This window comes from Antedon mediterranea, chromosome 5 (genome assembly GCF_964355755.1).
Source record: "Antedon mediterranea chromosome 5, ecAntMedi1.1, whole genome shotgun sequence".
NCBI lineage: Eukaryota > Metazoa > Echinodermata > Crinoidea > Comatulida > Antedonidae > Antedon > Antedon mediterranea.
In genome coordinates, this window is record NC_092674.1 from 4,777,443 (window position 1) to 4,791,712 (window position 14,270).

General features: G+C 31.3%; 1 protein-coding gene across 1 annotated transcript; it reads right to left on the minus strand.

The window, feature by feature from the left end:
- Positions 1–403: 403 nt before the first annotated feature.
- Positions 404–5,129, minus strand: LOC140049099 (ELMO domain-containing protein 1-like). The gene is made up of 9 exons (XM_072093926.1): positions 5,029–5,129; positions 4,609–4,786; positions 4,346–4,475; positions 3,795–3,924; positions 3,356–3,464; positions 2,906–2,930; positions 2,592–2,660; positions 1,840–1,973; positions 404–841 (listed from the first exon to the last, which is right to left on the minus strand). The coding sequence occupies exons 2-9, from the start codon at positions 4,748–4,750 to the stop codon at positions 681–683; spliced, it is 900 nt and encodes a 299-aa protein (XP_071950027.1). The 5' UTR covers positions 4,751–4,786; positions 5,029–5,129; the 3' UTR covers positions 404–680.
- Positions 5,130–14,270: the final 9,141 nt, after the last annotated feature.

A 14,270-nucleotide genomic window follows, 5' to 3' on the forward strand; every position in this document is an offset into this window, starting at 1 on the left:
TATTTATTGAAGTATTTTGTACCAATTTACAGAACAGGTTCCGATTAAAAAGACAAGTATAACTTAACAGAAGTAAAAAGTATTTATAACAATAAATGACAGCAATATTAAGATGGTATTAAAATCTACAGTTACAATTTCATCTAGTAAAACACAAACACAAGATTGTTTCAGATATATCTACATTGGATATTATCAATAAATAAAAATACACTGCATAAAACAAACGTTTATAAAAGCTCATTTATATGGGCCTGTTTCTATTGAAAATTTATTTAAAAAAAATCGTGTTGCAGCTAAAAATTGCTCCACAGAAACTTTTTTGGGTCAAACTAGACTTCTGTGAATATAGTACCTTTATGAAATAATAAGGTCTAGGTTTATATATATACTAAAAAGTCCCAAGTGACTCCCCCATCAAACTGGCTCTCTACCCAAATATGGAAGTGATATGCTCAAACATGGTAGTGATATGACATCATCATGTCCATATATGGGCACATCACATTTTTTTAGATAGTGTAGACAGAGCTTAAAATAATAGTATAAATCTTTAAGTACAGTACGATAATAACTTCACTCACTCAGTTTCCCTGTAACCTAGCGTAAATTGGCACAAACCAATCTACAATAAACAGTGTATTAACATTAAATATCCATCTCTAAATTTAACTTAAATATCAGTTAACTTCAAGTTCAAATTTTGCTGAAAGAATTGTTTCTGGGTCTTCTAATTTTTCAATTATTCTTAATCGGAATTTCTGTCTTATCCTGTTGAATTCCATGATTGTATCCGGTTTTTCTGAAATCCAGAATCTGTCAAACTCGTAAAATAAGTAACCTGAAACAGAATTGTATTATTAAGCCATATAATTTAATTTGTCACGTTTGATTAAATTCAGTTTTGTTATTGTTTTAACGTTGCATTTGTAGACACCTTTTAACTTTTGTATTGTTTTAGTTACGTTCTTTTTACTTCTTGTACTTTTAATTGTGTGTTGTTTTTTTAAGTAGTATCTTGAAACGGCCTTGTTAAAAACACTATAGAGTATCACGGTGCGACGTCACGACAGTGGGTGGCGCTGCGTGGTTGCTAGCGCAACCAAAAATGTGTTCAGCCTGCCTGACTTCAAGATCACCAATGGTTTGGAATAGGCTTATTGAAGTAGTCGTTTTAAAACATAATAATTTTCAATAAAAACAAACTAACATTTCAAAAGATCACTAAATATTTGTTTTTAATAATCTATTTATTCCTCAACTACAGTTTAAGTTAAAAAAAATCAAGCTAAGATACATAATTTGATAGAAATACAGATCTTTACAGTTTATCAACATAGTAGCGTTGAACACATTTTTTGGTTGGCTAGCAACCATGCAGCGCTCTCTATCATTGTGACGTCACACCGTGATACTCTATATTAAGTTTTCCATTTTCAAATAAAGTTATTAATATCATTATTATTACCCTGTATAATGAACGCAAATTACCACAAATTTTTGGTAGTGGCGTAACATAGGGACCTGAGGCCACTGGTTTAGGAACCCTTAGTGGCCCTCCAATGGTGTTGGCCTCGGGCATTTTTAGCCTTTTTGACATATTTTAAAGCCTATTTTTTCCTCTGGGCACTGCTCAGGGGCCCCATAAGCTCTGGGGCCACAGTGTTTGGCCAGTAAGCGTTCATAGCCGTTACTTCACTGATTTTGTGGAAGTCATATTATTCCAAGGAATACACTTATCCTGACAGATAAACTTATGCTCACTTTGAATTGTAACTAATACACTTGCTTTGGCAAGTTTTTGAGCATGACTCAAAATGTATGTGGACATGTACTTACAGTATACTTGATGGAAATTATTAAGATTTGGTGCACTAACGCAGCTATTGTAGAAATGTGTTTTAAGATGACCATCAACCATTAGGTGGTACGCCATACTAGTCAAGTTGATGCCAACTATTGCATAAGAATACCTGAGAAAAAAATGTTTAGTAATAGGTAACTTTTATTTAAGCTCTGTCTACACTATCAGACTAGTTGACAAAAAAGTGTGATGTGCCCAAATATGGTAGTTATATGACATCATCATGTCCATATATGGGTACATTTTTTTAACATATAGAGTTTGATAGTGTAGACAGAGCTTTATAAAATGTGTGGCTTTTGTGAATCTTTCTTCAGCCTCCACTGATAAGTTAAAAATCTGTGATAGATTACTATAATATATAGATCTGTGGTTTAATCATATGATAAGCAAGCTCACAGGTTCAAATCTCACTTAAGCTCTGTCTACACTATCAAATGTTATGTGACAAAACAATGTGATGCCCAAATATGATAGTGATATGATGTCATATCACTATCATATTTGGGCACTTTTTTGTCAACTAGTTTGATAGTGTAGACAGAGCTTTAGACACGAAGTGTTTCCTAATAACTTGTACTCAAGCTATCCTTTAAATAATTATCAGATAATCAATTGTTTGATACAATAAAGAAGAAGAAGAAGATATCTTCCAATATGAGCACTGTTTGATTGTACAGTATTTACTAATATTTCACAATAAAATCACAGAAACATATAAACTTACCCTAAAGTTGGATGATTGGAATGTGATAAAAGCTGTCTAGCAGTACCAGAATAATGAGTAGAAAAATATCTAAAAAGAAAACGAGTGAACATTTACACACAGTAATATCACCAAATAAAACGTTTTATGTAAAATTATCTAAATAATATCGACTAAAGCTCTGTCTACACTATCAAACTTTATGTGACAACAAATTGTGAATTGCCCATGTATGGACACGATGATGTCATATCAATACCATATTTGGGCACATCACACTTTTTGTCAAACTAGTTTGATAGTGTAGACAAAGCTTAATGTTTCACAGTACTTACAGCAAATTCTTTAGTCCAAGCATACCTAGATTGAATTAAAAGAAAAATATTTCAAATGAAAATAATAACATTGGACTGTTAAATTTGGTTATATATATGTTTCTAAAATTAATTCCTTTAAGTAACTGTAAAATCTGATAACACACAATTTTTGTGATAAATGAAAGAAAAAAGTTTCTAAGAACAGTTCAGATTAAAGTTTACAGATACAATTGCATACATTGTTATTCATATAATTGAACATAATTGACGTGGAGCTGAAGCCTGGTGCTTGCCTTCCAATACCAAGGTCTAGGGTTCATTCCTGACCTAGTTCCAGGGTTGTAACTCATGACTCTTTCAACTCCAATCCCAAATGAGTTTATAAGCATGATACATTATAAAATATTTTATCCATCGCTATTGGATAAAAAGAAAGAGAAAAAAAAAGAAAGACGATAATAATCTTACCCATTCCTCTAAAGTCTGTTTGGGGGTCATCTCCTTGGAAACCAATATCTTGCCACTGTTTTGTTATACGGTTTTCTAAAGGTGTCTGTGGCACAAGCAAACTCCACAGCTGTAAAAAGAGTCAAATTATATTCTATAAGTAGGTTTGAATTGCAATTACAAATCCAAAGCTTTAGTGAGAAGATTATTATGTAATAATAAGTATATTTTTTGGTTGTTGCTACTTTTTCTGGCAAGCCCATTGCCTAAAATTTTTTATTTCAGACCAGCTGCAAAAGTGATACAAAATATGCTTTAAGAAGCCTAGATTTTGATTTTTACTGTTGCCCATTTGTGAAAAAAAAATTCTGTCTACAGGGTTGTCTAGATTAATGTTTATTTTATATTACTGTATTATATATATCATTATATACATCATTATATAATTATAGTACAGTACCTGTAGAAGATCCTCCTCATGTTCAGAATTCTCAGAGGAGTATGCCTCAGTCCGCAACACTTCAATCTCTTTCAATAAAGCCCTGTAGCCTATCGTTTGGCTTACACAGTTTTTTAATGCCTCTACAACACTGCAAAATAATCATTTTTATCTAGTAACTCTTCCAGGCCTTAATTTAGAATAATGACCATGTAATATAGGACATTTTATGTCAAGTTTAGCAGTTCGTTTCACAATGTTTATGCCCTGGACCCTCTATTACAAATTCACTACTGCTACTGATATGTAGCAATATTAAAATCATAGGTGTTCATGCACTTACAGTGCTATTGTGTAAGGGTTATATTGGGATAGCAATAAGTGTTAGTTAATAACTGTATTGCCCAGAATTTGTTTACTAGTAACATTATGCATATGTCAATTGTATGACCCACTATACGACTCCCGGGAAAGGTGCGTCATGGTATTCATAAGGTATGACGCACATCGGACAAATGAAGCATTAATGTTTATTCTTTAGCTAGAAGCAGAACAATAATTAGCAATCTCACTCTTGGTGGGTGTCTGGGTTGATCATTTTCATTGTAATAATATTTTGAACGGCATCATTAACCGTGATGTCATCATCATCTGCCACCACTCGTCTAAGTGCTGCATACTTAGATTTTTTCAATGATAGCTCTGAAGTTAAAGATAAAATAAGAAATCATGAAATTAGCTTCAGTGTTAATTTAATATTATTTTATTCTTAAAATAAATAATATAGCTATATATTTAATGTTTTTTTGTCATCCTAGATCAGTGAGGTACTTGCCAATTTTTTTGGTACGTGTTGAGCCAGCTGGGCAATCACGGCACAGTCGCTGTAACTCGCATACCCCCAAAACCTTGTGTAAAACCCATTTGATCATACGATATAGGAATAAGAAGAATGATCTAGAAAAATACTCAATCATTGGAGAATGGGTACTGTTTGATGCCAGAAAAGAAATCTGCAAAATTAAAAGTTGTATAGATAGTTTCAGGATTGCTAGGCCTACCTTGATCACTTCCTTTCATTTTATAAATTAGAGTTTGGTCGTGACGTGCCTATATACAAATAATTGCAAAATGCTGTCGGCTTATCCTAGCTAGGCCTAGCAAATTATGTATATTTTAAGTGCTTTACTTGGATTGTAAAAATATTTATACATATTGTGATATTTGTATTATTAAATTATTAAATAGTACTTACCTTCTACACATTAATTAACAGCCAAATTGTCGATATCAACGTCGGAAAAATAGAGTGAGCTGAAGAAGAAGGAATTGCGAACCTCCTGTAAAAAAATTACTAATGTAACTAAATTATTGAGGGCGCCTTTGAACTTACTGCTGATGATGGAGCGAGGTACTTGAAAAATTTTATCTTTTTTTTACGTTTTTTAGAAAAGTTTTTCGGCAATTTTACCTACATACTAATATTGCCTTGAAGAATAATATAGTCTCTAGTCCAGTATTTGTAAGATCTTTTTGTTTATTTAATATAATTATTAGGTTTTATTTTCTATGCAATAAAGGTGCGCCGTGTCAAGTCCATTATTTTTAATAATAAATTTTAGTTTTCTATAGGCCCCTATATTCTTTTTCCTCAATTTTTTCTTACATTCCCAAAAGAAAATTACTGAAAAATTTACAATGCTGTGGGTATCCGTGGCTGGATCTCAATAGAGATAAATACATAGATAGATATAGATACAAATAAAAAGAAAACCTAAATCAAAACGATAAAAAAAAACATTTTAATGTCAATAAATCATCTGTTCGTTACTGCACTATGCCGGGCTCCAATTTATTAATCTTCATATTGTTTTAAGATTGTTTGAGGGACAAATCTTGAATCCGTCGATAAAATGAAAATCTTTGTAACCCTCTCTAAGGTCGTGAACAAAATTATGTCTATTTATTTATTATTAAGGTTTTTATTGAAATTTTAATCCGGACCTTTCGGGTTTCTGAGATCGTGAATTGATTCCAATTTTTTTTTTCACAACATACTTAGCCTACAATATGACAATTGTATCATACATCAAATCATGGAACTATAATGTAACAATTAAAAAAAATAGTATCACGTCATTTTCAGACATTTAAAAAAAATTATTAATTATTTATTATGATAATTAAGGCCTACTACTACTACTACTACTAATTATAGGCCTATTAGGCTTATAGGCTTTTAGTGTATACTAATATACTACTAGTATTATTATTATACTAGTATTATATATATTATAATATTATATACACATCATGAATTATTGATTAGGATAAAAGTGACTAATGCCTAATTTTAGGATAATAATTAATATATAAATCTTTCTACACGTTTCTATGGCCTAGATATCCATCCTTTGTCATGTTAATACGCCACTGTGTTATTTTATGGCTCCATGGGCTCAACCAAGGATTTTCTATTTTGATGATTCAGTAGAGAAAGCATGGCGGGTTGCTACACACAAGGAAATTACGGCAATGGAATGTTACAGATACGAATTACAGTGTTTCTTAGTCTCATTCAAATATTTAATGGATTATTTGACACAACAGAAGCACAGACACAAGGTAAGTTATAATATTTTTCTTATTTTGTATTAATTTAAAGGAAATATTGAGGTTTTTAACGTTGTTTTTTTATGAGTGGAATCGTCTCGAGAATAGCGAGGTGATGCAAGTCGTTGGTGGTGTGATTGTATCGTGGTTCGTATGTTTTGTTGTGAAGTGAACCGCGAGCCAGCCTAGCTTTACTACGACGAATAACAGGCTTTATAATGATAAATTCCATAATTATTTCGCGATATAAATGATGGTTCTATTATGTAGGAATATACTCTATGATCTGTTATTGATAATAATCATTTAAAATTCTATTTTTAACAGAACTTTGTCAATATAGGGATACCATATCGAATCAAATTTATGATTGAATATGACCTGTCAGTCAATAATGTCATTTTGACGTAATCCGACAGACATTGGGAGGGCATAGTTATACCTCCTGGACCCTAGCTATGCCTAGTTAAGACATATCAGGTCCCCCAAAATATAACATAACTGAAATTCACTAATGTGTAAAAATTTTACATGAAATGTATTCATTATTCAGATTTTCATTTGTTTCTGTTAATAAAACAAATTTTAATATTCTAATTTTTTTACTCCAAATGTGGGTTTATTTACACTATTTATCGATGCTGTATAATATGTATTAATTTCATATTAATCCCTATGCTACATACAGATGTACATAGAAGAGGCTGCGATCTACATTTTGAAACCTCGCCAAAATAATCAATAAATATTTAGTCAGATATAATACTCATGTAATTGTAACCTGATCTATACAAAATGCAACACATTTCAAAGTATTTAGTGCCTGATTTATGAGACCTGTAAACTCCCTTTATAATAACATTTTTTGCTGGAATATTTTTTACAGCATTTGTACAGTCAGAAATAAATGTGAATGAACTTAGACAACTAGTGGAAGAAGTATCGTTAAGAGTAAGTAGAAAATTTTAGAATGTTTTAAAATTCACCATAAACACTGTACTATTATTCTAACCAAGATATGTTATAGGCCAATGTGTAAACTTTAAGATATTGGTTGGAAGTACTGATTCAAATTTAACTTAGAGTGCATGGGTGTTGGTTGCATCTTCATACTTCAATTTCGGGATGTATTCATACTGTAAACACCACATTTTAAGCTTCTGTTACAGTTACACCATGCGTAACCACCCACTATATCAATTATCATACAGATTTTAAAACTCAAACACAGTCCTCAAATCCTTGCGAAAATGTTGGATAGAGGTGACCACAAAATGGTTTAAATTAATATCTGTACAGTTGTGTCGGGAAACTAAATATAAATTTACTTTCCAGTATTTTTACTGTGTTGATCTCATGTTTCTAATGGGAACAAATTTACTCACATGTACCCAGAAAAATAAACAAACAAATCCTTATTAGTGTTCTTATCTAAACTTATTTGTCAGTTTTACAACTCAAAACAATCAACCGAATGAATAAGTTTTAGAAAAAAAATTATTACTGTATTAATGCCCTTTATTTCCTGGGTATTAGACATCACTCTAATTGTCTATTGCTTTACAGTACTTGTTGGTCACTATAGCATTAGGAAGTGTCTAATATCTTGTACTGTATTATTTAATGCTATGTGTCTGATCTTCTGTTAGTTATATGGCAATGTAACAACAACTTTCAATCTTATTTTAAATAATATTTTGAGATACTAATACTGTAGTTTTTTGTTGTTACGATATTATTTATTGTCATTTTAACGAGGTACAAATGAATTTTTGTTGGTTGGTTTACATTTTGATTTACATACAAATTTATACAATGAATACAAAATAAAAAGTAAACAATTTAGCATTGTAAAACAAAGCAAAAAGTGCCACAATATAAAAAAACAAATGCATTGTGGTAGGCAGTGCCTATATGAGATGATACAGTAGTACCGGTACATTCAGTTTAAGTATCAAATATCAAGTATCGAATAATAAACTAAACAGATTTATTATAATAAATTTCTCATTATGTCATTAATATTTTCATAAACTTTTTTTGTTTCTTTTGCAGGATGATTCTAGGTAAGTGAACGTTTTTATTCTCTACAGTATTTATGCAATGAGGACCCGTCTACATTATCAAACTAGTTTTATGACAAAAAAAGTGTGGTGCGCCTAGTAATGATATACTCAAATATGGTAGTGATATGACATCATCATGTCCATATATGGGCATATCACATTTCTTTTGTCACATAAAGTTTGATAGTGTAGATGAACACATTTTACATACACATTGTGCATGTTGTCTAGGTTACAAACTACAGTATAAAATGTCATGGCAATGTACTTAAATGCAGAACTGTGTTGAGCCTATTTTTACCAGTTTAAATAACAAAATGCCACATAATACTAATCATATTGCTATGCATAAATATATATTAAATGGTATAGCCAAAAACGCAATACAAAGCTTGGTTGCTACTCCATCTACTGTACAACATTTTTATGAGAATGTTCTCTGCATGACCCCAACGGAAATAAGTTTTTTATTTAACTTTCTTGGGTTATCCTCAGTTCATTCAGATAATATTGTGTTCTTGTACTTTTTTTTTGTCTGTAAAATTGAATGAACTGAAATAAAATGAAATGTGTCTATGGGTCTTACAAACAAAAACTAACCAATTATTTTAAGTATGCACATAAAAATGAAAAAATAAAATTAATATTAAATAATAATAATAATAATAATATTAATAACAAAAAGATGGAATCTTTAAGTTACAAAACATTAACACTCGGTCAAAATTAATTAAATAATTACCTACACAAACAGTTTTGCTTATTGAACGTAAACACTAAGATTAAATACTGTATATCAGTTTGTTTTATTTCTTTATTAGTATAAATTAACATAACAATGAATGCTACATTATCTGTAGGCATTTCCCGGCCGTAAAATATAGTAAATTTAAATTAATGTTATGATTTTCATCAACAAGGCAACCATTTTGTTTACTTAACGTGTCCTTGACAATGTACAGCACTGTATACAATCGATTTGTTTTGGTTTTGCCACCCATTTAAAAAGCTCAAGGCCGTCATGTATATTGATTTTGCCTGTAAATGCTGTTCAATATAAAGCGTTTCATTGCTGACCTGGTGTCAATGGAAACTACTCATCAAGCGTGCAGTATTCCACGTCAAATGTCTATAAAGTATTGATATTTTGTTGTAATAGGTTTTTGCACTAAGCAACAATAATTCCACTGTATTATAAGTAGGCCTGCTACTAGTAGTAAACAAATTACTTCTGATTATGTGTTGGTAGGAGCTGTAGATTATTTATTTATGTCTGACTGAAAATGTGTTATATTTGACCTTTGAACCTCAACATGCACATGTCTATAAAGTATTGATATTTTGTTGTACTGTAATAGGTTTTTGCACTCAGCAACAATAATTCCACTGTATTATAAGTACGCCTGCTACTAGTAGTAAACAAATTACTTCTGATTATGTGTTGGTAGGAGCTGTAGATTATTTATTTATGTCTGACTGAAAATGTGTTATATTTGACCTTTGAACCTCAACATGCACATGTCTAGTATAAAGTATTAATATTTTGTTGTAATACTGTAGGTTTTTGCACTCAGCAACAATTCCACTGTATTATAAGTAGGCCAGCTACAAGTTTAAGTAATTACTTCTGATTACAGGTACTACTGTACTGTATGTGTTGGTAGGAGCATGGAGGTATATCCATGGTAGGAGCAGTTGATAACATATTATTTATTTATGTCTGACAGAAAATGTGTCATATTTGACCCTTGAACTTCCACATGCAAAATAGATCGCAATATCTTGCCATTCAAAGTTTAACTTGCATAATAATGGTTATTTTAAGCATGGATCTTCCTATTAATTTATTGGTCAGTGTTTTAAGCACTTGCTTATCATCATCAGATGAGTTATCATAAATTATTTGTGCATCTTTCTTTTAGATGAGAAATCAATGAGACAATCTATCCAGAATGCTGTTGTTTTTCACACATTTAGCAATACCTCTCCCGTTAGACAATGTTAGACAGTTTTATTGATCAAAACTCACAATAAATACTACATTTTTTTCCCCATGATTTCAGTAAACCAAAACACTTTCTCTAGTTTCGTTTTACATAATATCTACATGTTGGTTGTTACTTTTATATATTTATTTATTTCTAAACTGTATCTTTATTGTAAAGACGCCAGTATCGTAGTACTGATATCACTGGTGGATCACATAAACAAAATAGATGTACAAAAGTAAAAACAATATAATAAGTAAAGTAAAATACTGTATATCAAAGAGAAACATAAAAATTAAATGGATAATTACTGTAGAGACATTATATTACATTGGCCATAGTATGAAATTCACAATTAAAATATTTGTATAAGGCAATCAGTTTCTTCGATGAGGTCTCAACAAAAATGCTTTTTTTGTAAAAATTGTGGAGGCTGATGCAGTGGGCATTTACTACTGTAATTAAAGTTTTGGACAATAAATTTGTAAGGTTTACAGGTAGACGGGAAAGTGAATGAATGATACATTTTACCATTTACAAATTTCACTACTGTATCTTTTATTCTTATAAAATTTTCTACTGTACAAAACTGTACATTTGTTGTATGTAGTGTGTTTGCACAGTTTAATTATTCCTTCATTTATTTGTTGAATCGGTGGCACTCACAATATATGCAGTGCGGTCCAAGAAACAAAACAAAACATATTGAGAAAAAAAGACATGAATAACTACAGTATAATAACCAGTTAACTCTTTCCTAATATAACTAAACTACAGTATAACCAGTTAACTCTTCCCTGCTATAACTAAACTAACAGTATAACCAGTTAACTCTTTCCTAATATAACTAAACTACAGTATAACCAGTTAACTCTTCCATGGTATAACTAAACTACAGTATAACCAGTTAACTCTTCCCTGCTATAACTAAACTAACAGTATAACCAGTTAACTCTTTCCTAATATAACTAAACTAACAGTATAACCAGTTAACTCTTTCCTAATATAACTAAACTACAGTATAACCAGTTAACTCTTCCCTGCTATAAATAAATTAACAGTATAACCAGTTAACTCTTTCCTAATATAACTAAACTACAGTATAACCAGTTAACTCTTCCCTGCTATAACTAAACTACAGTATAACCAGTTAACTCTTCCCTGCTATAACTAAACTAACAGTATAACCAGTTAACTCTTCCCTGCTATAACTAAACTAACAGTATAACCTGTTAACTCTTCCCTGCTATAACTAAACTAACAGTATAACCTGTTAACTCTTCCCTGCTATAACTAAACTACAGTAACCAGTTAAATCTTCCCTGGTATAACTAAACTACAGTATAACCAGTTAACTCTTTCCTGGTATAACTAAACTACAGTAACCAGTTAACTCTTCCCTGGTATAACTAAACTACAGTAACCAGTTAACTCTTCCCTGGTATAACTAAACTACAGTATAACCAGTTAACTCTTTCCTGCTATAACTAAACTACAGTATAACCAGGTAACTCTTTCCTGGTATAACTAAACTACAGTATAACCAGTTAACTCTTCCCTGCTATAACTAAACTACAGTATAACCTGTTAACTCTTCCCTGCTATAACTAAACTACAGTAACCAGTTAAATCTTCCCTGGTATAACTAAACTACAGTATAACCAGTTAACTCTTTCCTGGTATAACTAAACTACAGTAACCAGTTAACTCTTCCCTGGTATAACTAAACTACAGTAACCAGTTAACTCTTCCCTGGTATAACTAAACTACAGTATAACCAGTTAACTCTTCCCTGCTATAAATAAACTAACAGTATAACCAGTTAACTCTTTCCTAATATAACTAAACTACAGTATAACCAGTTAACTCTTCCCTGCTATAACTAAACTACAGTATAACCAGTTAACTCTTCCCTGCTATAACTAAACTAACAGTATAACCAGTTAACTCTTCCCTGCTATAACTAAACTAACAGTATAACCTGTTAACTCTTCCCTGCTATAACTAAACTAACAGTATAACCTGTTAACTCTTCCCTGCTATAACTAAACTACAGTAACCAGTTAAATCTTCCCTGGTATAACTAAACTACAGTATAACCAGTTAACTCTTTCCTGGTATAACTAAACTACAGTAACCAGTTAACTCTTCCCTGGTATAACTAAACTACAGTAACCAGTTAACTCTTCCCTGGTATAACTAAACTACAGTATAACCAGTTAACTCTTTCCTGCTATAACTAAACTACAGTATAACCAGGTAACTCTTTCCTGGTATAATTAAACTACAGTATAACCAGTTAACTCTTCTCTGGTATAACTAAACTACAGTATAACCAGTTAACTCTTCCCTGCTATAACTAAACTACAGTATAACCAGTTAACTCTTTCCTGGTATAACTAAACTACAGTATAACCAGTTAACTCTTCCCTGGTATAACTAAACTACAGTATAACCAGTTACAGTAACTCTTCCCTTGTATAACTAAACTACAGTATAACCAGTTAACTCTTCCCTGCTAATGCTATAACTAAACTACAGTATAACCAGTTAACTCTTTCCTGGTATAACTAAACTAAAAAAACTGAAAACTGTTTACAAGCAAACAATACAATACAAGTAATTATTACTCATTTATTATTCTAGCATTTTGTTTTACTGTACCTTGGCCATTAGACAAGGCAATTGGTAAGTGCTTTACCCAAAAAGTACAGACAACATACTGTACACAGTACACAAGTTCTAGGAAAGGGTTCTACATTTATTTTGTTGTTGTTGGTCATATTTTTTTAACTTGACAAAGCAATCATATGAACTCAACCCATAAGTACTGACAACAAACTGCACATTGAGCTTTCAATACTTTATTGAACAGGAAATTATTGCTGATAAAGAATGTTTGCACAATGATAGCTCATTAAATTGTATAGTATTATTAAACAAATACTGTATGAATTGATCATTAGGTCCACTTATTCCTAAACCAGTGTAAAGCAATTCCCACCTCCACTGTCAAAATATAGTGGACATGGTGGTCTTTTTGGTTTTTTGAACTACTAAAGTGAAATTATACTTTTAATAGCAAGTTGAGAATTCTGATCTGTATAAACTCAGTCTACACTATCAAACTAGTTTTGTCACATAAAGTTTGATAGTGTGGACAGAGCTTTAGAAATGCTTAGTATACAAAATATATGTTGGCAAGGACACTCTGGTGTATTATATTTAATGAAATGAATGAGTGTGATTTTGTTTTCCAAATTTATAGAATGGTCCTCCTGAATTACTTTTAAGTAAATGTTTATTCTACTCCTTTGTGACTACTACTGTATACAGTTCTGTATATTTGAACATAAATTCTTTTGACTTGCTATAATAATAGTTAGATTATACCATCTGCTTACAATGGTAACCCCTTCTCTTGGGTTCACGAACCTCGAAGCTTTGGATGTGAATAAATAATAAGACAGACTTTTTTCAATTCAGATTTTAGTTGGTCTTTGTTTCCATTTCTTATTTTCAACTTCTTTTGTTTGGAAGAACTACTGCTGGACTCTGGGTCATGGCTGTAAATTAAAAAGTGAACTTCCAACCAGTACAAAGATGCATTTGCTGTATTAATATGTCAATTTGATTGGGGAGCTTAAAGCTCTGTCTACACTATCAAACTAGTTTGTAATGTGTACAATAGGCCATAGTTTTGAAATAGAGGTTTCCTGATTTCGACCAATGTCAAATCCTGGAGGTTAAGATATCCTGCAGTATCCAGGAAAATCCTGCATCTAGAAATTACACAAAAAAGCAACACATTAAGCCCTGTTTACACTGTC